General features: G+C 54.9%; 12 protein-coding genes across 12 annotated transcripts; 6 read left to right on the forward strand and 6 right to left on the reverse strand.

Annotated features, from left to right (window-relative positions):
- Positions 1 to 37: 37 nt before the first annotated feature.
- On the forward strand, positions 38 to 2991 carry ASPZODRAFT_151816 (hypothetical protein; the record flags this gene model as incomplete). Its single annotated transcript, XM_022725778.1, has 6 exons — positions 38 to 55; positions 117 to 243; positions 300 to 638; positions 1026 to 1157; positions 1208 to 2772; positions 2824 to 2991. 6 exons carry the CDS (start codon positions 38 to 40, stop codon positions 2989 to 2991), a joined length of 2349 nt encoding a protein of 782 aa, XP_022581821.1.
- A 153-nt stretch (positions 2992 to 3144) lies between these two features.
- Positions 3145 to 5441, reverse strand: ASPZODRAFT_142054 (hypothetical protein; the record flags this gene model as incomplete). The annotated part of the gene is made up of 5 exons (XM_022724813.1): positions 3145 to 4525; positions 4570 to 4639; positions 4911 to 4956; positions 5052 to 5382; positions 5431 to 5441. The coding sequence occupies 5 exons, from the start codon at positions 5439 to 5441 to the stop codon at positions 3145 to 3147; spliced, it is 1839 nt and encodes a 612-aa protein (XP_022581822.1).
- Positions 5442 to 5620: 179 nt separating this feature from the next.
- On the forward strand, positions 5621 to 6213 carry ASPZODRAFT_151818 (hypothetical protein; the record flags this gene model as incomplete). The annotated part of the gene is made up of 2 exons (XM_022725779.1): positions 5621 to 5848; positions 5902 to 6213. 2 exons carry the CDS (start codon positions 5621 to 5623, stop codon positions 6211 to 6213), a joined length of 540 nt encoding a protein of 179 aa, XP_022581823.1.
- A 40-nt stretch (positions 6214 to 6253) lies between these two features.
- Positions 6254 to 6654, reverse strand: ASPZODRAFT_15996 (hypothetical protein; the record flags this gene model as incomplete). Its single annotated transcript, XM_022726440.1, has 3 exons — positions 6254 to 6332; positions 6378 to 6533; positions 6578 to 6654. The coding sequence occupies 3 exons, from the start codon at positions 6652 to 6654 to the stop codon at positions 6254 to 6256; spliced, it is 312 nt and encodes a 103-aa protein (XP_022581824.1).
- A 251-nt stretch (positions 6655 to 6905) lies between these two features.
- On the forward strand, positions 6906 to 7329 carry ASPZODRAFT_15997 (hypothetical protein; the record flags this gene model as incomplete). The annotated part of the gene is made up of 2 exons (XM_022726442.1): positions 6906 to 7107; positions 7160 to 7329. The coding sequence occupies 2 exons, from the start codon at positions 6906 to 6908 to the stop codon at positions 7327 to 7329; spliced, it is 372 nt and encodes a 123-aa protein (XP_022581825.1).
- A 1233-nt stretch (positions 7330 to 8562) lies between these two features.
- Positions 8563 to 9052, reverse strand: ASPZODRAFT_132304 (hypothetical protein). Its single transcript, XM_022722983.1, has one exon. The coding sequence runs from the start codon at positions 8763 to 8765 to the stop codon at positions 8610 to 8612; it is 156 nt and encodes a 51-aa protein (XP_022581826.1). The 5' UTR covers positions 8766 to 9052; the 3' UTR covers positions 8563 to 8609.
- A 73-nt stretch (positions 9053 to 9125) lies between these two features.
- ASPZODRAFT_132305 (hypothetical protein) lies at positions 9126 to 12097 on the reverse strand. Its single transcript, XM_022722984.1, has one exon. It carries the CDS (start codon positions 12030 to 12032, stop codon positions 9261 to 9263), a length of 2772 nt encoding a protein of 923 aa, XP_022581827.1. The 5' UTR covers positions 12033 to 12097; the 3' UTR covers positions 9126 to 9260.
- A 243-nt stretch (positions 12098 to 12340) lies between these two features.
- Positions 12341 to 14290, forward strand: ASPZODRAFT_132309 (hypothetical protein). Its single transcript, XM_022722985.1, has one exon. It carries the CDS (start codon positions 12633 to 12635, stop codon positions 14250 to 14252), a length of 1620 nt encoding a protein of 539 aa, XP_022581828.1. The 5' UTR covers positions 12341 to 12632; the 3' UTR covers positions 14253 to 14290.
- A 1987-nt stretch (positions 14291 to 16277) lies between these two features.
- On the forward strand, positions 16278 to 17261 carry ASPZODRAFT_65123 (hypothetical protein; the record flags this gene model as incomplete). Its single annotated transcript, XM_022729279.1, has 1 exon — positions 16278 to 17261. A coding segment is annotated over one exon (984 nt), but the record flags the coding sequence as incomplete, so codon positions are not given.
- A 1744-nt stretch (positions 17262 to 19005) lies between these two features.
- Positions 19006 to 22508, reverse strand: ASPZODRAFT_166529 (hypothetical protein; the record flags this gene model as incomplete). The annotated part of the gene is made up of 4 exons (XM_022726763.1): positions 19006 to 20316; positions 20378 to 21404; positions 21463 to 22229; positions 22326 to 22508. The coding sequence occupies 4 exons, from the start codon at positions 22506 to 22508 to the stop codon at positions 19057 to 19059; spliced, it is 3237 nt and encodes a 1078-aa protein (XP_022581830.1). The 3' UTR covers positions 19006 to 19056.
- A 226-nt stretch (positions 22509 to 22734) lies between these two features.
- Positions 22735 to 24797, reverse strand: ASPZODRAFT_159224 (hypothetical protein). Its single transcript, XM_022726388.1, has 2 exons — positions 24706 to 24797; positions 22735 to 24629 (listed from the first exon to the last, which is right to left on the reverse strand). The coding sequence occupies exon 2, from the start codon at positions 24413 to 24415 to the stop codon at positions 23189 to 23191; it is 1227 nt and encodes a 408-aa protein (XP_022581831.1). The 5' UTR covers positions 24416 to 24629; positions 24706 to 24797; the 3' UTR covers positions 22735 to 23188.
- A 780-nt stretch (positions 24798 to 25577) lies between these two features.
- ASPZODRAFT_65601 (hypothetical protein) lies at positions 25578 to 27006 on the forward strand (the record flags this gene model as incomplete). The annotated part of the gene is made up of 5 exons (XM_022729313.1): positions 25578 to 25733; positions 25791 to 25932; positions 25984 to 26107; positions 26169 to 26608; positions 26672 to 27006. 5 exons carry the CDS (start codon positions 25578 to 25580, stop codon positions 27004 to 27006), a joined length of 1197 nt encoding a protein of 398 aa, XP_022581832.1.
- Between the last annotated feature and the right edge of the window lie 54 nt (positions 27007 to 27060).

The following is a 27060-nucleotide window of genomic DNA, read 5'->3' on the forward strand; positions in this document are numbered from 1 at the left end:
TCCTCACTGCTGCAGCGCCCCTGACTTGGCCTTAATAATGGACCATGAGAATCTGGTATGCTCATCCTGCTGTCCGCGATTTATTTTGGGGTATTTGCTGACTGCTCTAGTATCAGTCGAGATCGCCCACACGCAGCCGGATTCCTTCGCGGACAACTGGACTGAAGGAGATGAGCTCGATGTCCACCAACTCACGGTCGGGGCTGGTGCAGCCGGGGACCATTGCTGGGAAGACGGTGTCACGTAGGTGCAGTCGGTCAGAGAGGGAGGCGAGGATAGGAATTTGCTGACGAGAGCAGAGCTGAATAGGTCGAAGAGCACGACGCAGGCCCCCGACGTCCGACGAGCGGGATCCGTCTCGTACGGTGCGCGGTCGACCCCCGCCACACACGGACGCACCACCTCCTTTGCATCCACGATGAGGGCGACCTCAACCTCGTCGCGCAGCGTTGCTCCGGGATCCTTCTCCGCCACTGTCGGCCCGGGATCGCGCCCGGCCACCGCGATGGGGGCCTCTCGCCCACAGACGTCCATGTCCCACGCCAGAAAGCACACCGGGCCCTCCCTGCCACGACCGGCAACCTCCCTGGACACCCACGAAGAAGAAGCCGCTGCGAGCGTACTAGGAAAACGTAAGGGTAGGCCGTCATTGTTTTCCTTGTTTTCTTGTGATTCGTCATCCACCAGCGAAGATTGGGCGCTGGGGCACGATGATGGTGAAATGAGCGACCCCCTTGTCCGAGCGTTTCTTCCGGGAGAACCGCTGTGGACTCGCCGTGGTGGTCGTGATCTCTCATTGTGCCGCGCCTTTGATCAGCTGTCCCTGAGCCAACGGGATCCCCAAATCCGTCCCTCGGAGGGAGTCCCCAAGCCCCCGGCGTCCAAGATCCCCAAAGTCTCTACCCCTAGCAGACCTACTCCCCGAGCCCCTTACTACTATGTGACGCCCAGGGTGTCCCCACAGAAGCATCAACGACAGTTTCTCAACAAGTATTCTTCAGTGACAGCATTTGACATGACTACAGGACCGGAATGGGATCAAGAATCCCGCGAACGCTCTTTCGAGGAAATGTTTGCTACCTTGGTTTCCAAGATGAGCCATGCTGGTCAGTCTACCTCTGGCCTGCAAGAGTCGGTCGAACTGTACAAAACGAGAAGTAAGTATCTCGACATCTGCAATAAAGACCAAAGGTTGATCGTCTGTTAGTCCAAGAGTTGGAGTCCGCCCGTAACGAGCTGACCGACTCGAATTTATCTCTACGGGTCGAGGTTGAAACGATGAAGGCCCGTATGGCAACGGCCGAAAGCGCTTTGAAGAACGCGCAGCGAGAGCACGAGATCGCCCTTGACGAGCTGGACAGGCGCCAGCGGATCGATACAGAGACAGTCAAACAGGATGGTAAAAAGAAGCTGGAAAACATCGTCTCACAGCACCAGGATGAAATGGCGGAGCTCAGACGGCAACATGAGCGCGACCTGGCGGACGCCGCGGTGGCGCATCAACGAGAGCTGACTCAACTCAGCTCCCAGAATGCACTCGAAACACAGAAATCCCAGATCGACTTGGATAAGAAAGACCGCGATCTGTCTCGCCTGCAAGAGGAAATCCAGGTGCTGCGTGATGAGCTCGGCCGGGAGCGCAAAGCCAACATGGACCTGCGCGAGAACCTGAGCACTGCAAGCAACAATAGCGTGACCATGGAGTCATCCATCCGGGCGCTCAAGGCGCGCATCGAATTCCTCGAATCCGGTCGGGAGGAGCAGTCGGAGGCCTTTGAGCGGCTTAACCAGCAGATGATGGATGCGCTGGCCGAGACGAACGAAACCAAGGAGAAGCTGCGCAAGGAAGAGACTCTACGACGCAAGCTTCACAACCAAGTCCAAGAGCTCAAAGGCAACATCCGTGTGTTCTGCCGAGTGCGACCCCCGCTGCCCTGCGACCCCGTCACCTCCATTGCCGAGATTGAATACCCCGATGCCTCGGACGACGCCAAGGAGATCTCGGTGCTGGGGCCGGAGGAGAAGAGCAGCCTCGGTGTGGTGTCGAAGAAGAACAACAACTTCTCGTTTGACCGGGTGTTCAACACGGGCACGCAGAATGCCGAGGTGTTTGAGGAGATCAGTCAGCTCGTGCAGAGTGCACTGGACGGGTACAACGTGTGCATTTTCTGCTACGGGCAGACGGGCAGCGGCAAGACGCACACGATGTCTTCGAACGACGGAATGATCCCCCGCGCGGTGCACCAGATCTACGAGACGGCCAAGAACCTCGAGGACAAGGGGTGGCGGTACACGATGGAGGGCAACTTTGTGGAGGTGTACAACGAAAACCTGAACGACCTGCTGGGCAACCCGGACGAGCTGGACAGGAAGAAGCACGAGATCCGGCACGACATGCAGCGGGGCAAGACGTTCATCACGGACGTGAACACGGTGCGGCTGGAGACGCCCGAGATGGTGGAGAGCATCCTGCAGCGGGCGGCAGCGAACCGGTCCGTGGCGGCGACCAAGGCCAACGAACGGTCGTCGCGGTCGCACTCGGTCTTCATCCTCAAGCTGATCGGGACGAACAGCGTGACGGGCGAGCGCAGCGAGGGCACGCTGAACCTGGTGGATCTGGCTGGCAGCGAGCGACTGAGCCACAGCCAGGCGACGGGCGAGCGGCTCAAGGAAACGCAGAGCATCAACCGCAGCTTGAGCTGTCTGGGCGATGTGATTGCGGCTCTGGGGCAGGGCAAGGAGGGCGGGCACATTCCTTACCGGAATAGCAAGGTAAGACGATATGTGAAAAGTTCCTATACGAAAAGCATGCTAACTGGTCAGCTTACGTATCTCCTGCAATTCTCGCTGGGCGGCAACTCCAAGACGCTCATGTTCGTCATGGTCAGTCCGCTGCAGGCACACTTGTCGGAGACGTTGACGAGTCTCAAGTTCGCGACGAAAGTGCACAACACACACATTGGCACTGCCAAGCGCCAGACGCGGGCATAGTTGAGGTTCAAGATTTGAGGCTTAAGTGTGATTGGGATTGGGATTGTTTATGGTACAGCGCAGGCTTTATGACCCGAGCCTTGATTTTCTTTTGTTGGATTGATAACCCTGATTTATGAACATAATACAACTTTGAAGAGTATTCGCTCCTTGCTATAAATCTCCAAACAAGCGGTCCATCTGCTGTGCCACCCGTCTCGATCGGTCCCTCAGAGCGTCTGGATGGAGAACGCCTTGTTCGCAGATCAAGGCATCGATGAGGTGCAGCGGCACCGATTCGAAATATGGATTGCGGACCTGCACGATGTCTGTTGAATCTTCTTTGTTTCTCATTTCTCTGTCGATAATCCCCATGTCTATCCCCTCGGAGCGCCAGCAGCGGGTGACCTCGTCGGGCTCATTCTCTTCCGTCGGTGTCGAGTCCAGTCCGGCGACCTTTTCCATCTCGCTGAGAACAAGGATTCTAGCCCTTGGAGCGACGAGCTTGGTACCCAGGACGGCAGGGAGGGAGCCGATCTTGTTGCACACGCCGGAGGGGGAGATACCGTCTGCGCCCAGGAGGAGGAGGTGGATACCTTGAGCTGCCGTGGCGGCTGCGGCGTCGGTGTAGAGAGTGATTTTGAGACTTTCTTTTTGCCCCTGTGCTTCGAATTGACCGAGGATGGACGACGCCAAGCTCGCGCCTTCGCAGAGGGGACGGGACTCGAGGATACGCACGTCCAGCGATGAACAGAGCGCTGTCAAGGAGGCGATGCAGTCGCGGATGGTCGAGCTGGCGGAGAGGGTAAGGAGGGAGATGATGGTGGGATCGGTGGCATCTTCCTTGAGAATGGGTTGCAAGTATGTTTTGAACGTCTCTTGGATGCGAATAATAATCGGCATCTCCTTCCGTCGGGCGAGATGGCGGTCCACGACCAGCAGGTTTTCATTTGTATCATTGTTGCTGCCACTCATATCGTCCAAAACAGCCATCAACGCATTGACTATCGCGGCGCCCATGTTCTCCCGGCCGTTCTTCCAGATATGCCATGCCACCATACGGATATCGGACCAGTCCATCCCCTCGCCGTGGGAGAGAACGTCGCGGAAGATTGCCAGCGCGATGGTCGTCAGCTCACGCGAACCACTCGAACGGTCGGTCGACAGACGCTTCAACCCCGTGGAGAGCGCGGCGCTCGCCTCTCCGGGGAGGGTTGCTTCGAACCACACTCTGTGCAGACTATCTTGTAGTCTGGGGACGATCTTTCCAGCCGCCGGATTGTCCATGCAAGTCTTGGGATCGTACCAGTCCCACGAATCATGCTCCCAGTCGATACGGATGGCTTGTCTGTCGGGATCGAAGAGAAAGGCAAACGGGTGGACGGTCCATTCTCTATCCACGGAGGGGTCGGTGAAGGTGAAGGGTTTCCCTGTGCGCCAGAGGGTGAGCGAGGTAGCGGTCAGGCTTGTTTCTTCGTGGATCTCGCGCCAGGCACATGCCAACGGGGACGGGTCGGAGGAGTCGACTGAGCCGGAGACGGTTCCTAGATGGTTTCTACCCAGTTAGAGGCAAAACGCACCCTGTATTGCTTTACTTACTGGTATGTTCGGACGGAGGCGCTGCGGCGGAAGAGAGCCACGCGGAGGGGGTTCAGACGGAAGATGAAGGCTGAGATGACGGTGTTTTTCATTGAGACAGAGAATATAGAGATAGAGAATAAGAGCAATAGAGAATAAGGGCGATAGAGGATAGAGAGAGAGGATAGAGAGTGTTGATGATATGGTCAGTGACGTCAGAATTATACGATATATAATAGAGTATAATAGTGAACAGATAGTATAGTATGTTTATAACTATCTAGTAACTACCTTCCAATCATCGTCGCAGAAGGAGACAGCAGAAAGAGAGAATCCCTCTTGACACTCTCGCTCCTCCTCACTGTCCTCGCCGTCCTGGCGGTCGTCCTGGCCGAGACGGTCTGCGATCTGTAGAGCGAGGGCCGCACGTAGAAACACAGCAGCTGCTGCTCCGTGCAATGCGCGCACTTGGGCTGTTGGCGATCGCAGTGGACGGCGCGTACCTGGCAGGCTTGACAGGCATAAATAGGCTGTGGTTTCTGTGTCTTTGGTTGTGTCTGGGTGTCCGTCTGGTTCTGTATCTCGTCTGTCTGACTGTCTGTCTCGGTGACAGTGACAGTGGCAGTCTTTGTAGTATCTATCGCAGTTGCAGTATCTATCGCAGTTGCAGTCTCTATCGCAGTTGCAGTATCTATCGCAGTTGCAGTCTCTCTCTCGGACAGACTGTCTAGGACGGTATGGACGTCGCCGAGGGGATTATACTGCACATCGGGCTTCCAGGAGAGAAACCAGCTGGACAGGCGCTTGAGCGTGTTGGAGCGACGGAGAGAGGGTCTAATAATTAGCAATCAGCAATCTCTCAATAGAAAGACCAATATCTACCTTTGATTCATCGTGTGTTGATGGTTGTAGGGATGAAGTGACAAAGGGATATAAAAGCTGGAATGTAAACAACATAATGTGCATAAATTATGCTGTATGACGACGAATGATATAATATAGCATATATAATAATACTATCCATTCTATAATACTATATTTACTATACTTACTATACTATACTTACTACGACATGTCCCTCAGCAAATCCATCAGAGCAACCCACGACTCTCTCGCCTCCCTCTTTGACCAGATGGTCGACTCCCTCGACGCCGACGACCAGACCAGACTGCAGAACCAGTTCGTCTGGGAATTGGCGCGTCATCTGGTGGCGGAAGAACTGGTGCTGTATCCTGCCATGGCCAAGTACGTCGACCGGGGAGTCCTCGATCTCGACCGAGATCGAAGAGAACATGAATCTGTAGGTTGAAAAGTGTTATAATTATACATGAGATACTCTTCTGAATTCTCCAGATCAAATACTATCTCCGTCTCTTCCAAGGAATCCCCCCCCAAGACCCCCGTTTCACCTCCACCATCACCCGGTTGATGGGCGAACTGCGCGCCCATCTCCGCCGGGAGCAAGACACAGAGCTCGTCCTGCTGGAGAATGCGATCACCAGCGAGGAGAATCTCCGACTGGCGAAGAGTCTGTCGCGGACGAAGCTGTTTGTTCCGACGCGCGCACATCCCCAGGCCCCGGACCAACCGCCTTTTGAGACGGCTGCGTCTTTGCTTCTTGCGCCGATGGACATGCTGAACGATCTACTCCGACGGTGGCCGTAGTATACAGATAGTAAGATAGTAAGATAGTGAGATAGTATATTTATCTATTTTCCATTTCATCCAGTCGATCACTCGCCCGCTGCTTTCCCTCCTCTGAGTTCCGGGGATTCTTCGTTGCTCTACATGGGTTAGAATGATCTAGTAATCAAAGAAGGAGACAATACGCTTTGTATCCTGCTGCAATCCGCATGGGATCCTTCTGGGGATCCCCCCGCACGGCGTACAGATCATGCCGTGGTTTATCGCCGCCGAGTTCGTTGTCGAGCACGTCTTGGGCGTGGGCTTTGGCTTCGTCGGAGACGCGGGGGTTATGGATTGCCCTATCGGTATAAGCATGTAAGTATAGAAGAGCAGAATGACGAACGCTTTGTATCCTCGCATCGCGTTGACACGGTCCTCGCCTGAGGCCCAGAGTTCGTCTTTGTCTCGGGAGCTGGCCATAGTAGAGTGAGTAGTGAGTAGTGAGTAGTGAGTAGTGAGTATAGAGAAGAAGAGTAAACGTATAGAGTAAACGTATAGAGTAAAAGTATATAGTAAAGTGGTGAAGTATATAGTATGTGGTAGAGTATAACGTCACAATATGTCAATATGATGAATTGCCTCTGATGTAACGATTGCGTGCCGATTCTTCCCTATATCTACCCTATCCAGATCTCTCCAAACACCCTCCACTCCACCTACGAGACATCATCATGTCAAACGTCGCCGAACGAGAGGCCGAAGACGCCTACGAACGCGAGAACGACGAGTCGCCCGTGCCAGGAACCGTCCAGGACGATACCTATGTCCGTGAGACAGACCCTTCCATCCGGGACAAGGTCCCCGTCGTCGGCGACAATGAGGATTACGACGAGCCCATGCAGCCGCCCTATTCGAACAGCGATGCACAGCTGGGTAGTCTCCCTTGACATTCCATGTCCATGTTCTCACTATACTGACTGCACAGCTGACGACGAAAACGAGGCCATCGATCCGTCGAATATCATAGACGAACGTCTCCGGCATGCAAGGCCTCGCACCAAGAATGGATACGATGAAGGCCTGGGCGAGGACGATTTGCCCGAGGGAGTGCGTCAGGGGGATGTTGGTGTTTCGGGCACGACTCGTATTTCTTAAGATATACTAGATAGCTAGATTATATACTATCTAGACTAGGCTTCAACTATAATTCAAGATACTGCAAAGGCTTTTTTTGACATCCTCCCAGAACCTCTCAATCCCTCTGTCTCGGCAGATCTGGAGGAAGAGCCGGCCAGGATAATCTGGCTAGTGTTGCGCTTGAACATGCTCAAAGAAAGGGTAGAGACGTCCATTTTGAGTAGTGATATTCAATAGTTATTCATATAATAGGGTGGGCTGATGGAATAAATAAGGACAATAGATAACAGATAATATAGTTAAAGTTAATAGAAGTAGTATTTGCTAATGCCTCATGCTGTCTTATTAATCAATATAACTGTATTATAAAGGTGATGTCAACATGACATGGGTAAAGGAAATAATAGATATACTACTATTCTATTCAAATCTTAGCTCCCTATAGGGTATGCACCCAGAGGGTCTTATTACATACTTATAGTTTATTTATATAGTATTAAGTAGATTTACTGGATTAGGGAGGGCTTTCTCTATGCCTCAGTGGGGACCTATACCTGGCTGTTGATCCTATTCTTCTACTAACGGATCTTCTCCCGTAGAGTGCTAGATGTGGCTGGCTTTACTCTTTAGCGTTTCTAATAGTCTTCTACTTGATTAAATGTATGTTCCTCACTCTAGAAGACATTCCTTATAGACATTAATATTTATATTATGGTTTGATTTATTAAGATACTAATATGAAGAAAGCTTTAGAAAGCAAATTGTATATTAAACTAGGGTTCCTAAGGGGAAGATGGTACTGGCTAGAGCTTGCAGAGTTAAGGGGGCATTGATCTATTATTATTATAACCTTCCTAATGTTTGTCTGTTGGCGATTGACCGATTCTTCTTGCTGAAACCTAAATAGAAGTTTATCCAGCTGGTTTACAGACAGAACTCGATCTGGGAAATATGCTCAACAAGACCATCTTTCAGTGTTTCTGTTCGAGGAGGGGAAGTTGAAGTCTAGTTGGCCTGGGTAATAAGGCATCTTGCCTAACTAGTTACGGCTAGTCTATTGCTATCAAGTGAAAAAAGCCTTTAAAAACCATGTCCCTTGAATTCTCCTACTGAAGACATTTTTATATTCGAGGATGGCTTTCCCGGTGCCAACCGTCCCCCCAGTCCCCAGTCTGGCAGGTGATTTACGCCATCATTGGTGTTGTCGCTGCTCCGTTCCTGGGCACTATATGTGTGGTACTTAAGGGCCAGACGCAGGTAAGGGGACTTTAGCGAGAGCTGTTGGTTAAAATCTGTATTTACCGGCGATTTTTCAGGTACACCAACCCTATGATCGCACCGTTTGTGCCCCAGACGGTTGATGAAATGGAGGGGGCCATGCGCCTTGTCCATAGACCATCGTGAGAGATCCCAATCGATTCCCGGGTGTATCCAAAGGAAATGTTAGTAATCATCGTTTGCAGGGGATCCGTGGTATACAAAACTTGGCAGAGCAGTTTGGTCTTGTTGTGCTGCTCAGCAGCCGAGCAGAGTCGAACAAGTGTTCGAGATGCACGGGGCAGTTCGGGGCGGAGATCCGGCGGAAAAGGAGCTGTCACAGGAATATATGACCATATAAAGCTCTAAGTAATGTCTGGACATTTTTAGTGGCTCAGCGGTCTAGTGGCCCCCTAGATTTGGTAGAAGGCGAAGCCGCATTCAGATAATAATTTTATGGGAAACAACGTTTATGGGTAGAAGAGACTTTTAGTTTCCCTTACCTACGGAGTACCTTGGGTACGGAGTACTATACAGAGACCTAGGTACTAGGTAGTATGCTATACTGTAAGTTACCGTATGAACTCGGGTGGTATTGTATTGACAACGACCATCCCATTTAGGAAGGCACCTCCATCGCTCCTTCTTCTTCTTCTTCTTCTTCCCCCTCTTTCTCTCTCTCTCTCCCATCATCACTTCTCCTCTCTTCTCTCCTCTTCCTTTTCATCTCTCATCTCCCTTCTATCATCTTCTATCATCTCTGTCATCTCTGTCATCTCTGTCATCTCTGTCATCTCTGTCATCTCTCTATCGAGATCTAAAAACTGCCGAATATTGGCTAAATTAACTATCGCAGACACTCCGTATCGAGCTGCCTCGTTCGTCGTCACCCACGTCGCCTCCTCCCCCACCGCAAGATACTCGGGAGGAGCTGTGGCAGTCACCGTCCATGCGTGCTCGCGAGTGTAGCCATCAGTATGGAAAAACTGCCTCCACGCCGCCCGCCCGAGCGTCTCGCTCTGCAGTTCCGCCGCCGCCAGTCCCGTCAACGTCGAGTGGCTCTGTCGCCAGGTGGCATGCTCCGGAAACACAAACCCAAACTCCTCGCGCTGTACGGCCTCCCCCCCGTTGTAGGCACGACAGTACGCGAGCCACACGCGCAGGAACCGTGCCACGCAGTCCGGATACATCTCGCGAGCGTAGTCGAGAAGCTCGGTGACAATCTCGGGGAACCCAAACAGCATTGATAAGTGCGAGATGGCATACTCGGGCGTCGGAGGCGGGCAGGCCCGCATCTCGCCCGTCGTCGGGTTCAGCAGGATCGCGTTGTTGCCGATCCCATGCGGCAATCTGGCCACCCCGTCCAGCAGCCGGACCAACAGATCGCGCGCCTGCATCCAGCCCTCGGCGCGTCGCTCCCACGTGCTCAGCCACGCCGCCGCCAGCGCGCCGCAGTCCAGCCCGATGTTCGTCATGGCAAACCCCTCGGGCAGCTCGTCGGCGTGTTGCTGCACTTTACGGTGCGAGTCCAGCGCCAGCAGCGTCTGCTGGCACGTCGCGAGCTCCTGGATGAGATCCCCCGTGCGCTCGTCGCCCGTCAGGTAAAAGTAGATCCGGCGGTACAGCACGTTGGAGATCCGTAGCTGCTTGGAGCTGTCGCTGAAATGCTGCACCCCGTGCCGCGTCCCAAACCCCTTGAACCGCCCGGCGTGGTAGACATCCACCTCGCCCGTGTGGCGCGTCATGGCCTCGGCCATCTGGAACACCTCCGCTCGTCCCGTGTGCAGGAAATACAGCCACAGCCACAGGTCCGTCGACAGCTCCGAGTTGTCCCACGCAAACCCGCCCACGTCGTAGCGCCAGGCATGCCGGTACGCGTCGTACGTGTGCTGCACGTCCCCGTGGTCCCAGAAGCCGTACCATCGATTCTGCTCCACCTGCTCGCGGTAGAAGTTGAACAGCAAGTCCAGGTTGCGCTCGATCTCCTCCACCTCGCCCGCGCTCGGGGTGCTGCTGCTGAACCCAAGTCCGTGCAAGTCGGGGGCCCAGCACCCGTGGAAGACGCCCGTCGAGTGCATGTATTGTCGGTCTGCTATTAACCGAGCTGGCTGCCGCACCAGAGACGAAAAGCCACTCAACTCGCGGTTGGAGGGCGTGGCTAGATATGGCCGAAGGAAGAACTGGTTCGTCCGTCCGATCCCGTTGGCCGTCACAAACCCAGGCTCATAGTCCTCGTACGTCACGTCGAGGGCCTCCAGCTGTTTTCCGTACGAGTCGAGCCCCAGGCCATCGTGGTACGGCGCGGTCTCAAGCGGCTCTGCCAGAGGAGAGTACATCCACACCGTGATCACCCCCTCCTCACTCGTGAGATGGTCGAGATCCAGTTGGGTAGGGTAGCGTTCCCAGAAGTCCGACATCCCCACGGCCAAGCCGCCGTGTCGAGCTGATCCCACATAGGCCAGTCCATCGGCGCGCCCGCCGCCCGTCACCTTGACCCAGGAACAGCCCCGTCTCGTCCGTTTCTTGACCGTGAACCCGTCCGACGACAGCTGCGACAGCGAATACGAGTCCCAGCACGGAATGTACGTCAGTCCCCTGGCGAGGTCGGTCCGCTTCCATTCGGTTTCCCGGAGTGTCACCGCTCGGCCGGCCGTCTGATCAATCCGGTCCTGCACGGTTGGGCCGTGCCTGAGCCCCGAAAGACCCTGGACTTCTTCTTTGAGGATGCCGCCCCCCGATCCCCCAAGGCGGATATGTCGGTTATATCGCTCCGTCCCTCCAAGGGGCACAGAAAACTGCAACCCCAACGAGGTCAAAGGCTCGTCCGCGTCCAGATCGTGGATGAAGGAATGAAGAATCCGCACGGTTGATGCGTGAGAGTATACGTACACCCGGACGTCAAAGGGGAGATGTTCCACCCGATCATCAGGGGAGGAAGAAACAACGACGCCGGAGACTTTGACGAGGACCCTACTGAAGGTGGCGTTTTCCACTGTGGCCCCCTGGACGACAGTGGTATATTCCTTTTTATCGATGGAAGCAACGATCCGGGCCCCGGAACACACCACACACCCATTCACAGACAAGCTCTCCAGCCAAGTCGAACTTCCTGGCGGGGAGAACTGCAGCTCGAGTCCGAGCTTCGTCGAAACAAGCAGATGGGGACCACTTTGATCAATGGCCACTCCTGCTAACTCCTCGGCCTTGTCCGCCGCGCCTTTGACGGTATATTGTGCGCTGTACCCGATATCCTGGCTGACAGAGTGTGCCGTCCATCTCAGAGATCCGTCCGCCCAGAACGCAAGTTCTCGAGAGTCTAGAGGGTATGTCTGGCCTTCTGCTTCGATCACAAAGGCCTGTCCTGGTTGATAACGACCCCTTGGCCATGGCATGCCAAATGATGTTCCGCCAGAGAGAGCCTCTTCCTGGCCCTGCCCGGTCAGCCACCGCACGGTACCTGCCATGGTCGACGGAGAGGTGGAAGATGACAATTCCTTTTTTTTTTTTTTTTTTTTTCTAACAAAAACTGGTGCAACGTTTTTGATCCCTGAACAGCTGGCGATGTTGCATTCAAAAGGAGGGGTAGAGTTGGCTCAATTCAAACCCAATGAACCAATAGCAAAAGAAAGTTCACCGAAGAACCGAGAAACAAGTACAATAAACAGCCCAGCTCGTATTCACCATGACCAAGCACTCAATGGGCATAAAGACACGCTGATCATCCCCGGAAGTCTCGAAGATCCTCGTCATATGTTTGGTGGTTTAATTTCGGGGCAGTGGCCTGCGAACTTCGGGGCATCTTTACCCCGGAATTGTCTCTCCGTTCCCAACGAGGCAGGCTGTTGCGGCCATCTCTATTCGACCCCGGGTGGAAGTCAAGTCTCCTTGTTTTCCCCACGTTCTCCGCAGCGGCAGGAGCCTGAGGCGCTGTATCCACCTCCACATCTTCCCCCGCGTTTTGGAGGGTCTGCCCATATGGAGAGAATATAAATTGCTCAACCAAGGCCTGTGAACGACCCGGACAACAACAAGAATAAAAGCGACGACGACGACGACACTGAAGTATGGCTGAACACCAAGAAGATTTGGCCGACCCTCGGTCCACCACGGTGATCCAAGAGAAAGATGAGGAGCGATACATTACGCCAGAAGAGATCCTCAAGGGTGCTCAGAAGGCAACGGATGATGAACATGGAATGGGATTGCGGGAAGGGATCCGCAAGTACCCCATGGCGGTGTTCTGGTCGATCTGGTTCTCGTCCTCGCTTATCATGGAAGGGTTCGACCATTCCTTTGTCACCGGCTTCATCGCCTTCCCAGCCTTTCAGCGACGATACGGCGTGCTCCAGAGCACGGGCGAGTACCAGATCCCCGCCGAGCTGCAGTCGGCCATTGGCAATGGCGTCAATGCGGGCGAGATTGTCGGCTTATTCCTCAACGGCCTCTTTGCCGACTGGTTCGGCTACCGCTGGGTGATGATGACCTGTCTCTTCCTGATGATGTGCTTCATCTTCCTGCAATTCTTCGCGACGAGCATTTACATGTACCTCGGGGCGGAGATCCTCCTGGGGATTCCCTGGGGCATCTTCCAGACGCTGACCACCACCTACGCGGCCGAGGTGTGCCCCAACGTCTTGCGACCCTACCTCACGATGCTGGTCTCGCTCTGCTGGAGTATCGGCTATCTTCTCGGCACCAGCGTGCTGCGCGGCTTCCTCTCCATGTCGAGCGAGTGGGCGTACCGGATTCCCTTTGCGCTGCAGTGGGTGCTTCCGATCCCACTCATGATCGGCATCTACCTGGCGCCCGAGTCGCCCTGGTGGCTGGTCCGCAAGGGCCGCGCCGAGGAGGCGGGCGAGACGCTGCGGCGGCTGCGGCGCAAGGACACGCCGGAGGAGGAGATCGCCGACACGGTGGCGATGATGATGTACACGGTCAAGTTGGAGAACGACATGCAGTCGTCCAGCTCGTATCTGGACCTGTTCAAGGGATATGACCTGCGGCGCACGGAGATCACGGTGCTGACGTACCTGATCCAGGAGCTCTGTGCGCCGCTGGTGGCGTACATTGTGTACTTTTTGGAGCAGGCGGGCCTGCCCTCGACCTCGTCGTTTGATTTTGGGATGGGCGAGTATGCCCTGGCGATTGTCGGGGTCTTCATTGCGTGGTACCTGGTGCCGAAGGTCGGGCGGCGCACACTGCTGCTGTCCGGCACGCTGTTCATGACGGCGACGACCTTCCTGATTGGCTTCCTGGGCATCCCGGACACGACGACGCACGCGGGGATTGCGTATGCGATCGGCAGCATCCTACTGATCGAGTACTTTGTCTTCTTCATCACAATCGGCCCCATCATCTACACGATCGTGACGGAGATCCCGTCGAATTTCCTGCGGACCAAGAGCGTCGTGCTGGCCCGGGCAACGTACAACGTCGCGGTGCTGATCTTTGGGCAGCTGGTGCCGCACATGGTGCAGACGACGGCGTGGAACTGGGGGGCCAAGGCGGGCTTCTTCTACGGCGGGCTGATGGGCCTCGGTCTCATCTGGGCGTATTTCCGCGTACCAGAGACGAAGAACCGCACGTTTGCCGAGATGGACATCCTGTTCAAGAACCGCGTTGCAGCCCGGGATTTCAGCACGACCAAGGTTGATCTCGCGACGGAGTCGGTGGTGGATCATTAGTTGTTGTATTTATCGGTAATCACCATATTTCTTCCCATGTCCAGGGTAAATGGCATATTGAATTGTCCATATCGACTTTAGAGTGTAGTCTTTCTCCCTATCTATAGGCTAACCCCTAAGATGTCTCAAGGAAATTTATATTGCATCAGCTCATCCAATTAGTATCTAAATAGAATCATAAGCGAGAAATATAATTAGAATTATTCAAGATGTAATATAGAGATAGATTCATTTCGCAGAGCACCTACTACCATTACTCTGTACAATGGAGTGTCGATTGCTCTACCACATAAAGAAAGTATGCCGGTACTTGTCACTGGCCACGTCAGCGATGAGATGGAGTCGAGCATAGCCGATATATTGCCGAGAGTCCGGGAGAGATGGAAGAGCCGGTCTTTGATTTATCTGTATCAGTCCAGGGATGATTTATATTTATAGTAAGATTACTACATGGACTTCCTAGCCATGGACTATTGTCTAACTAGGTATTGACTATTGACGCCTCGTCCTCGTACTATAACCAGGGCTTCTCAGGGTCTCTACTCCGTACTGAGTACTCTACAATAAGAGCATTAAATATAGAAATAGTACTCCGTAATACTTCGACAATGTTACTATTTATTCACGCATTATTAGTTATGGAGCATCTTTTTATGCTGACTCAGCCACGAATGTGGCTCGCGACGCGTGGCTCTGCAACGCTAGTCCGCTTCGGGCCCAGCGTAAACACGTCGACTTGAGCGGGAAACAAAGCGTCGGTCGGCGTCTGCAACAGCAACAGCAACAGCAACAGCAGCAGCAACATTCCAGAGGGCCGTCAGACTCGTCATCCGATCGACAGTCTACTCCCTGCAGGATAATTCCTACTTCTCTATTTCTTTTCTCGACCTCGCTAAAAATCCCTCCCGCTCAAACGTCGTCGTCCGTCTCCACCGGCCACTCAGTCTAGGCCTCGGACGCTCCTCCCATCGGCCTGCCTGACCGGATCGACACGGTGGGCTGGCGGATCGAGAGCCCCGTCGTGTCATTGGGTGCTGGAGACATGGTTTCCTACTAGGTGGCCTGGGTGGTGCTGGGTTGCTGACGTCGGCAAATATGTCCTGAGCTGAGAATGTCGGAGAGAGACAGAAAGAGGGAGAGAGGGAGAGAGGGAGAGAGGGAGCATTCCAGGTGACGGGGACTGCTTGCTTAAAAACCAAAAGGCATGTACGGAGTACAGAGCATTCTGTCGAATGCTGTGAAGGTGGGTTGCCCCCTGGTTTCACGAGTGACGAGGTCGAAACATGCCTAACTGACTGTCGCTGCAAGTACTCGTCGTTTCAGGTTGGCCACTTGCGTTGTTCGCCACGTTTCACTCGCCCAGTGAACTCAGGAACTCAAGAACTCAGGAACTCAGCAACTGAGAATGAAGGGAATCCAGGCCGTGATTCGTCCAGTCCCTCCAGCCATCCCATGCCTTGACACCGTCGCTCTGCGTGGCTTCTGCCCGTTGATTCGGCAAGCTGGAGCCAGGGACGGGCGTCAGTCCCACTATAGACGGAGTAATGGACAGGAATAGCCTTAATGGGCCTCTGCTATAGTCGTGATTGCTTCACTCCTGACGCGGCGCTGCCCTGGCCGGCCCAGAACCTCTCTCTCTTTTTTTTATTCTATTTTTTTTTTTATTTTTTTTTATTTTTTGATTCAATGAGAGGGGAGAGTCAGGCCGTCAATAAGAGCCCTATAGCTATTGTCCCCAGTCTACAATAGCTAATAATAACAGTGTCCCCCTAGACGTTTCCTCCTTCTTTCCTTTCTTTTCTTTCTTTCTTTGTCTTTACACACACTCTCTGTCTCTCTTTTGGAGATCAGTCATTCTTTCCCATTTCCTCTATACAGACGGTTTTTGTCTGTAGACTGTCGCTCCCTGACTAACTGATGATCTTGATGATTGTCTGACACTCTTTCTCTTTCCTCAAGACAAGAGAAGATCCCTTACTATCGTTATTTTTTTATTTTTTGTTTTATTTCTGTAGATCCTCAACCATGCCTTCTTCCTCTCTTCTTATCGGCTCCCTTGCCGTCGCTTCTATTGTCGCCCCCGCGGTGGCTCGCGTGCCTGGCAAGCGGTCATCCTCGGAGAGCTACACCCTGGTCCAGACCTGGGAGGGAAGCGACTTCTTCGACTACTTTGACTTCTACACAGGCGCCGATCCCACCGATGGCTTCGTCGACTACCTGGACAAGGCCAGCGCAGAGAGCGCCGGCCTGGTAAACATCACCTCCTCCGGCAGCGTCTACCTGGGCGTCGACTACACCACCACTCTCACCTCCAGCTCCGCCGGCCGTAGCTCCGTCAGACTGGATGGCACGCAGTACTTCGACCATGGTCTCTTCATCGCCGACATCCAGCACATGCCCGGCAGCATCTGTGGTGTCTGGCCCGCCTTCTGGACCACCGGCGAGACCTGGCCCACCGACGGTGAGATCGATATCATCGAGGGTGTTAACCTGATGGATTACAACGAGGTCGTCGCCCACACCGGCAACACTTGCATCATGAACAGCACCGACATGACCGGCACCCTGACCAACGCCGACTGCAGCGAGACCTCGAGCACCACCGGCTGTGTCGTCGAGGGCGCCACCGGTAGCTACGGCACCTCCTTCAACGACGGCAACGGTGGCGTCTATGCTATGCAGTGGACCGACGACTTCATCAAGATCTGGTTCTTCGCCCGTGACTCCATCCCCACCTCCATCACCGACGGCACCCCGGACGTCTCCGCCTTCGGCACCCCTCTCGCCAACCTCCAGGGCTCCTGCGACATTGCCGAACAGTTCCAGGCCCAGCGCTTTGTCTTCGACACCACCTTCTGCGGCGATTGGGCCGGTGGCGTCTTCCTCGAGACCACATGCCCCATCAGTGACTCCTCCAGCGGTACCGCCAGCTGTGTCGACTACGTCGCTGCCAACCCCTCGGCCTTTGAGGAGGCCTACTGGGAGATCAACTCCATCAAGATCTATCAGGAGGGTGCCCAGGCTTCCGCTTCTGCCTCCGCCTCTGTCGTTCCTTCTTCCGCTCGCATCGTCTCTGTCGCCACTTCTTCCGCTGCCGCTGTCGGCGGTGACTCCGTCACTTCCGTCGCCAGTGCCTACACCACCACCATCACCCACGCCGCCACCGCCACCGCCGGTGACGACGAGGATGTGACCTACACTACCATCTACCGCACTGTAACCACCACCATCTGCCCCCTGGGTTCCTCCACTCTTGCATCCGGCGCTACCATCGGAACCAGCGTCACCACCGTGACCGGCGGTGCCTCTAGTGCTTCCGCTACTGGTGTTGCCGCCGAGGGCTCGGGTTCCGGCTCTAGCTCTTCCGGCTCTGGCTCTTCCGGCAGCTCCTCCAGCGGTTCTTCTGGTAGCTCCTCCGGCAGCTCCAGCGGCTCTTCCAGCGGCTCCAATGGCTCCAGCAGCTCTTCTGGCAGCTCCTCTGAGGCTTCTGGAAGCTCTTCCACTGGCACCAGCGGTTCTTCCAGCGGCTCCAGCAGCTCCTCCGGCAGTTCCTCTGAGGCCTCTGGAAGCTCTTCCACTGGCTCTACCGGCACCTCCTCCAGCGGCTCTACTGGCACCTCCAGCGGCACCTCCAGCGGCTCCAGTGGCTCCAGCAGCTCTTCTGGCAGCTCCTCTGAGGCTTCTGGAAGCTCTTCCACTGACACCAGCGGTTCTTCCAGCGGTTCTTCCAGCGGCTCCAGCGGCTCCTCCGGTAGCTCCCCTGAGGCTTCCGGCAGCTCTTCCACTGGCTCCTCCAGCGGCTCTACCGGCACCTCCAGCGGTTCTACTGGCACCTCCAGCGGTTCTTCCAGCAGCTCCAGTGGTTCTAGCGGCTCTTCTGGCAGCTCTTCCGGCAGCTCTTCCACCGGCAGCTCGTCTGGTAGCTCTTCCTCTGGTACCTCTTCCACTGGTAGCTCTTCAGGCTCCTCAGGCTCCGGTAGCTCTTCCTCTGGCAGCTCTTCCAGCTCCTCCGGCAGCTCCCCTGAGGCTTCCGGCAGCTCTTCCACTGGTACCTCTTCCACCGGCTCCAGCGGCTCCTCCGGTAGCTCCTCGTCTGGAAGCTCCAGCGGCTCTTCCGGCTCCACTGGCACCTCTAGCGGCTCTTCTTCCAGCTCATCCGGCAGCTCTTCTTCCGAGGGCTCTGGAAGCGAGGGAGCCTCTGCTACTTCCGCTGAAGGGTCCTCCAGCAGCGAGAGCGCCACTGTGACCACGATCGAGAGCTCCACTCCTGACTCTGGTTCTGGCTCCAGCTTCAGCTCTGGCTCTGGCTCCGGCTCCGGCTCTTCCGGTGCCTCTGTCGCCGCTTCTCTTCCCTCTGGCGCTGCTGCTATCGGTGTCTACCCCTCTGGCTCGACCAATGGCACCCGCCCGGCCTCATCGCGTACCGTCGCCTATCCTACTGGTATGAAGACCTCGGGCGTGGCCACTGTTGCCACGGCCGCTTCCTCTGGCTCGGCTTCTGCCTCGAGCGCGGCCGCCGCGGCCAGCACCTCTCTGGCTGGAACGACCTTCACTGCCGGTGCTACCCGGATGTCCGTTGGTCTCTCTGGCATTGCTGGTGCCCTGGCCGTTGCTTTGCTGGCATAATCTCACCTTGATTCTTTTTTTATTGTGTATACTTTCGCTCTTCTTTTTTCAGTGCATACCTAATGTACAGATACCAGTGTTGGACATAATAGATACCGTTAGAATGTTAAACATTTTTAAGTAAAGACCCAATTTCTGATTCATAACAAGTGGCTATATACCTCTTGTACAGTATAAGCTACTGGTCTACCCATCTCCTGCGCCAATCCCGAACATAGATATCCAGAATCCCATCCTGGACCATGCGCAACCTCCCATTCCGCAAGGTACGACTCTCCCTCTCGGCCTTGTCGGTAACGAAGCGGGGCATGATGGTTTTCTTGTTCTTGCCAGTGGCGCCGTACATTTGTTCGTAATGCTCGACCAACTTGACGGCAGGATTTATCCGTTCCTCACCACGCGCACGACTTGCGCGCAAAGCATCTAGCCAGGTAGCCAGCTCCACTGTCTCGAATTCGAACCCGCCGGTGCGTAACCTGCCGAGCAGAGCGGTCCAGGCAAATGTGTGCGGGTTGCATATGTTGTAAACTGATTTGTCTTCTTCTTTTTCTTTTGATATCGTTGGTGTTCTTGTCAGTCCCAATCGGGAGCGGAGACCCTTGCGTCGTTTACGCGGGGAAGATGAGGACGAGGAAGAGGAGGAGGAGGAGGGAGACAAAGAGGAAGAATTGCTATGTGTATTGCTGTTTGCACGTGCGATGTCCAGAATGGTTGCAGCGAGGACGTCAACGGGGAGCCAGGAACAGGCGGGCTCGAATTCGGATAGATCAGGGAGAGCGTGGAGAGTCAGGGCCGAGCGAATCAGTAAGGTGATGGCTTCCGAGTCGTTCCAGAGACCGCGTTTCGAGTGTCCCGATACCTGGCCGATACGGAGGGAAAAGGCGCGGGCCTGCGCTGTGCGGCCGGCGGCGGAGACGAGGCGCTCGCCGATGAGTTTGGAGCGAGCGTACCCCGTTGGCAGGGCGGAGGTGAACAAGTCGGTGGGTGTCTCGGGAATGACCATGGGTGGTTCGTGTTGAGACGCGAGCACGGTGGAGATGGAAGAGCAGAAGAGAAACAGGGCTGGGGTCGGCGAATGGGTGTCCAGCGAGAACTGCAGGAGATGGTGCAAGGAGGCCAGCTGAGGCTCGAAGCTGGACAGCGGGAGGGTAAAGTTGACGGGCCACGAGGTGTGGATGACGAGGGTGACGCTGTCGAGCATCTGGTTCAGCGTGGCTGGGGCGAGACCCAGCGTCGGCGAGGTGAGATTCGCGTGTAAAGCGGTGATCCGGGACATCTGGGACTCGGTGATGGTGAGTTTCTTGGCGTCCAGGCTTGTCAGGACGGCTTCCATGGCGTTTTCGCGGCGAGTGAGGCAGTACACTGTCGTGATGGCGGTGTCTTGCAGCAGCCGATAAAGAACGTGGACGCCGAGAGAGCCGGTGGCACCGGTGAGAACCTACGAGGGGTCAGCAAGAGATAAAAACAGGGGCAATGAAGAATGCATAGATGGCACACACCGCGCTGCGGCCTGCTCCGGAACGCTGTCGCGGCACATGGGGCGTGAAGGACGAGTATTTGTTGACTAGGCCCGGCATGAGGCCGATCTCGTCCTCGGTCTCGATCAGGTCATCTCGTCCTTGTTGGAGATGACAGATCATGGCTGCCAGACGGGATACGCTGCGCATCTCCAAGACGACGTTCGATCCAATCTTCGACTGCATTTCGTCGTCGAATTTGAAATCACGTAGAATCAGCCGTCGCAGATGGATCGCCTTGAGACTGTCAATGCCAGCAGCGAACAAGTCTGTATCCACGCCGGCGGACAGATCCAGCGCGAGCTCCTTTCGACAGAGCATCATCAGATGGTCCTTTGTCGCGGCAGTATCGAGTTCGAGAAGGAGAGCCCGTGTCTCCTGTCTCTGACCCGTGTACAGGCTTTCAATCTCCTTGCCGAACACCATCTCGACCTGGCCTCGGATCAACGACCCTTTGTCGGTCCGCGGACAGGCTGTGCCCACGGCCATCACGGCGATCATATCTCTGGTGATCTGCGAGAACTGTTCCGCATGCGCATTGGCCTCCTGCACCGCCGGCCAAACCGCGTCCAGGAATTGGCCGTCGGTGAGCTGGGCGGATGTCTCCTCTCGGAAGAGCAAGAGTCCCGGGGCAGCACGCCCGACGCCCACGGCAATGGCATCATGGACGAGCGGGTGCTGTTTGATACGTCCCTCGATGGACAGGGGGAGGACCTTCTCGCCGTTGACCAGGGTGAGGCGGTCGTCAAGACGGGTTACATACTTCCATCGGTCTGGTAAAGAAGGGTGAGGCGTGAAGACGTCGCGACTATGGAACGAGCCCGGAGGCTCCGAGGCGTTGGAGACGGTCAGCGCCGGGTGGCCTGCCAGATAGACACATTCGAACAGATTATCGCCCAGAGGCTTCATCCAGATGAAGCACCGGATGTTGTCAAAGAACCGCAGATAGTTCCAATAAGGGTCCGCAGCTGGGCGGGAAACTGACTCAGCGACGAGGCCAGTTTCAGTCCTGAACGTCAGTATCGGATGAAAAGGATTGAACAAAAAAAGAACCAGAAAGAACTTACGAGCCAAATAGTCCCCCAAACCTCACGTCCTGCTGAGTGAGTCTGTCGCCTAACTCGTCTGGGCACTGGGCACCTCCGAAGGTGACGAGTCTGCATTGTTTCAGCACAGCGACTCCCTGCGGGCTATCACAGAGCAGCTGGAGAACATAGGGGACAGCATGAACGGATTCCGGCTGGGAGGCGTGCAGAGCTGCAGTGAGGGACTGCGCCGTGACGGGGAGGGCGGCATTCCACAAGAAGGCGGTCTTGCGCATCCACATGGCCTGGATGGCAGTGGAAAGGCCGTGGAGATGATACCAGGGCAGCGGATTGAAGGAGGTCAGACCCGGGCCCCGCGGGGGATGCGTCATGAGGGCCTGATGGCTGAGAAAGAGCGGTTTGGGGTTCCCTGTCGAGCCAGAGGAGTGCAGGATCAACGCGATCTTCGTTTTCTGGATGTCCAGGCGATGCCGGCGATGCAAGACGATCACCCTTGTCTCCATCGACTCCTCGTCGCTGTCTTCTGAGAAGGAAGCAAGGGGCTGCAGCATCGATCTGCAGCTGACGAGCTTCAGCTTCACGATCTCACCCATGATCGATCGGATCGAGGGGGTCGCGCCGTAGAGAAGCGAGTCGCAGCCGGCCGCATCCAGCAAGGAAACACAGGCCGACGCCGACAGCCGCGGCGAGAGCATCATGACAGTGTATCCGAGTCTGCTGAGGGCGAAGAAGGTGAGGACCATGCTGAAATCGGACACTGTCAAGAGGGCGACAATCGTGCCATTGTTCTGCTTATTTGTTAGAACAACCCATCTCTGGTGATATGAAAGAAAGAAAGAAAGAAAGTTCACCGGAGTAAAGCCGTGCTCCATCAACTGCCGTACAGTCTGATCTACCAGCCGATCGAGGTCCTGGCCGGTATAATAATCGTACGTGACGTCCTGCGAGCTGGTCGGATACGCCAGAATGGGCACCTGAATGGCGTCGGCAGCTCGCAGGCGGATGAGATCATCGAGGACATGGAGCTGACCGAACTGTTGAACGAGCTCTTCAGGACGTTCTTTCATGATGAAATGTAGATAAGAGAGTCGGTGATGGAAGTGACAGTGAGGAGTGAAGTGAAGGAGAGAAGGAGAGGAGGAGAAGGGGGTTTTCTGTCCTGATATCGAATAAATACAGACAAACAACCAAAGAATCGAACAAGACAGCTTCTATCGATTTTACCATTTATTAGGCTATATTTCTACTGATTATTGAGTTCTCAGCTGCTGATCCGGCTCTTTGTTAAGATATGAGTATAAATGAATTGGAATATAACCTCAATAAATACAGACTCGCCTTTACCCATTCCCAGGACACATGCTATGGTTTGCCTCGGTAGAAATCTTCAGCCAGGGAGTATACTTCGTACGGAGTACTGTGATGTGATGTGACGCTCCTGCAGAATATCCAGAGCCAACTCCAAAACCAGGAATCAGATCATGTTCACGCCCTGCGGATCCTTCTGAAGGCATGCCCGAAGACCCTATTGTCCAGTCAGGATTGGGGACAAACCACCCTGTCACGACAGGCTGGACTGTTCATTGTGTAGATAAACTGCCACAGATCGGCAAGCCACTGCCTCTGACGAGTCAGATTTGAGCGGTCTGTGGAACGGGGGAGAGGAGTAGAGATACTACGTCAGTTCAGCTATCCTAAGCTATGTAGAGCAGGAGTACTAACAGGAATAGTGACTAGTTAGTAGTGACTAACTATCTCTCAGACTCGCCATCATCCTACGCCACGCCTCGCCCGCTCGGGCTGCATGTTCCTCGGGCACGCTCGGGCGGGCGTCGTGCGTGGTGCGCGTAAAGACCTCCATGCTCACCCATCCCCGGTACCGCAGCCCCCGGAGGAGCACGTCGGTCACCTGGCGGATGGGGAGGTACCCCCCGCGCTCCTCTTCAAAGGGGAACAGGCGTGCGTTGCGCGACCAGCCGAGCAAGGGCGATTGGTCCTCGAGATGGAGAAAGGGCGCCGCCGGATCGACTCGCTCGCCGTCTGCGATCTGCATCGCGAACACACGCGCTGGATCGCGGATCTCACGAACCAGCCGCTGCAGCGACTGCTCGAGGGCCTGCGCCCCGTCGGCGCCCCGGCATCCGGTTGGCGCTCGTGGGTCTGCCCACACCCGCGCCGCGATGTTGAACGAGTCCAGACACACGCCCAGGTTGCCCCGGTTCGCCCGTCGGATCACCTCCCACGATCTCTCCCAGGTGTGAACGTGCGTGCCCCACGCGAGCGCTTCGTACGCGATGCGCGTGGGGAAGGCCAGATCGGCTGCTAGCGCCAGGTCGGCGGCTAGGCGATCCTGGTCCCCCGTCGTCTGCGAGGCGGGCAGGAAGGAGGACGGGATTAGGATGCTGATGCTGCCCTTGTCCTTCTCCTTCTCCTCATCGCCGAGGATCCCCGCCAGTTCAATCCAGTGCCGCAGTTCGCGTATCCGATTCGCCCGCTCTGTCGGATCGAGGATGCCCTCATAGTTGCGGAATGGTTGCAGGGAGATGATTGCAATCTTGCGCTGCTGGCAGAGCTCGCGGATCTTGTGCGCAGCAGTGATCTCATACGCCCACGCCGTGGCTTCTTCTTCATCTTCCTCCTCCTCCACTTCTCCCTTCCGATCTATCTCTTCTCCAGAACCCTGCCCTCGGCCCCGCTTTCGATCTTCCTCCCGTAGAGCGTGCGCCACCTGGACCAGATCATCGTAGAACAGCTCGATGCCCTGGAGACCATTCTTCGCCACGGCGTCGATCTTGGCCTCGAATGAGTGCATTGAAGCCACCCCCAAGCTGACCGTGGCCACTGCTGGCTTCCATCCCGGACAAGAGTCTGTATCAGTGCTGGCAGCGGTGGACAGCGAGAATAGGCGGCCAGACGATAGCTTTGACAGGCAGTTGAGTGCCGCGGCCAAAGCCCGCATCAGTGATTGAAACATGAGGATATTTTCAGAAAAGAGTAGTTGCAATTCAAAGGAAACTTGCACTCAAGATTTGCACTCGAGATTCCAACTGTCGTCGAGTCATCGTAGATTATATACTGCAATTTCATTGTAGATAGTTTACTCATTAGTTGGACCCGGTGGCATAATTGACGCCTCAGAAGCAAAGGTCCAAAATCCCAACATATTGTTCTCCGCCCAGTCAATCAATCTGCTACAGCGGTCAGTCACTTCTTTGATTGCTTTTTCGATAATGCTGTTACGGAGTAGTATGCTATGCTTCGTACTTTGTATTGACGATCGATCGAGGTTCCAGGAATGCTTCGATCTTGCATCACTATGAGCGATTCTCCGCCAGACTCATTGGTCGGAAAGACACGGCGATCAATGGGTCTCTCTCTGTCGTGCTAAACGAGAAGCCTCAATAGAGATCTTCGAGGTGATACCCAATGGGATGTTCAATGAGATGCCCGTCAATAGGATGCTCAACAGAGTTCCACGATGCTAGACATAAGGTTTTCCCTAGCAGCTTAACTAGTACGGAGTTAAGTCTGCACATTGCCATTCGGTACGCCAGTAACAAAGCCATCAATTAGGAACGAGTGGCTGACCTAGCAATTGGCCAGGGTCCAAAATATTGGCTGTTGACTAGTCCGTCATACTCTTTGTTTGGGGGTCTTTCTTTTCTTTTTCTAAATGACCGGTCAGATTACTGTCGTCAATCGATGGACGGTGTGCTCCGTACGGGTCGCGTGGGCCATTTACCGACCTCAGGACCCCCGAATTTGTATTCAATTTGCTCGTTCCGATTTGCTTGCTGCTTAGAGGGGTCCGCTATGAGGTTTCGTACTCCCCAAGAGTACTCCGTACTTGGTACTTTGTGTGTTTGTGTGTGTGTTTGCTAGTTACCTGGATTGGACTTCGTGTTCGTATAAGAATGGCACTGTCTCAACATCAGCCATGTTCCGAATCCCTTCAACAGAGAACTCGAGTTGCCAACATGTTTGACCTTGTGTTATCCAAGCTAAGATTTTCACCATCTTCGATTCTCTTTGCTCTGCTGGACCGGCTGGTGCCTCCAATCTACCCTTTCAGAACCTCCATCGTGATGGACTCGGCTTCAGCACAGTACATCTTCCGCAGCTCAGAGCAGAAAAAGATGCTCTCTCTCGTAGATGATATCAGGAAGCTTGCGGAGATGGAGTGTTCGGATTTACAAAGCCCGACAACACACGCCCAGTTGCTGACCATGGTCAACAAGCTGAGGTTGGCGATAGAAACACCGACGGAGACAATTCTCAGATTGATTTACCAGGTGCGTGTGTGTAGAGACACATTGGCGATGAATTGAATCTGACTCAGAAACATGCAGCCCCCTCAAAATGCAGCTCTGCGCACGGTTGTGGATCTCGACATCTTCAAACTGGTATTAGAAGCAAGTTCAACCAAGGGGGGGAAAGGCATCTCGGCGACGGAACTCGCAGCTCGTACCGGAGCGGAGAAAACCCTCGTAGGTAGGTTTTGACACCACGATTGACTGTGCATGATTGATGCTGACCCTGCAGTTCGTCTGATGCGTGTGATGACCGCTCTGGGCCTTTGCACTAGCCTCGAGCCAGAGGTATATCTGGCAAACGACAAGACGGCGACTATGACAAAACCTATCGGACGGGATGGTGTTAGCTGCATGTGGGTTGAGCTCCATTTTCAATCGAGTGAAGGGAAAGAAGGAAAAACTGATAGATTAAAGATATGATCTCACCCTCCCAACTCTTACCCAGCTGCCTGAGTATCTCCGGGAGCACGGCTACGCCGATCCCAAAGAATATTCCCGTTCCCCCATGCAGTGGGTCGTGGGAGAGAGTCAATTCGAGTGGCTCGCCCAGCGGAAGGATCATCAGACTCTCTTCAACTCATACATGTCCAGCCGACGAGAGGGAAAACCGAACTGGTTCGACATCTACCCCGTGGAGAGGCTCACGGAGTGTGCCAATCCACACCCTGAGGCGGTGTTCCTCATCGACATCGGCGGGAATCACGGACACGACCTGCAGAAACTGACGCACTGCCGACCCGACCTTCCAGGACGACTGATCCTGCAGGACCTGCCCAAGGTCATAGCTTTGGCGCCGCAGCTAGACGGCGTAGAAGGAATGGGATATTCCTTTCTCGACCCGCAGCCGGTGAAAGGTGAGCCAATCCGCAAATATATACGCAAATTCATACTAATTTGGCGGATCTTTTCAATTCCAGGCGCTCGAGCATACTTCTTCCGTTCGATCTTCCACGACTGGCCGGATCGTATCTGCCACAAGATCCTCACCAACACCATGAGCGCCATGGATCCGTCGTACTCTCGGATCATCATCATGGACCATGTCCTCCCTGACGTGGACACCCCTCTGCTCCAGGCCGCGATGGACATTCAGATGATGAGCATCGGAGCAGGAGTGGAGCGATCAGAGCTCCAGTGGAGGAGCCTTCTCCGGAGTGCAGGCCTCAAGATCACGGGCATCTGGAGCGGGAATCCCGGTATGGAGTCAGTCATCGAGGCAGTTCCGATGGCAGAAAGCGAGGACACGTTCTAGACTACCTTTCATCCTGTATTCAGCTTCTGCAGACGTCAGATATCAACTTCGATT

Source organism: Penicilliopsis zonata (genome assembly GCF_001890105.1).
Source record: "Penicilliopsis zonata CBS 506.65 unplaced genomic scaffold ASPZOscaffold_6, whole genome shotgun sequence".
Taxonomy (NCBI): domain Eukaryota; kingdom Fungi; phylum Ascomycota; class Eurotiomycetes; order Eurotiales; family Aspergillaceae; genus Penicilliopsis; species Penicilliopsis zonata.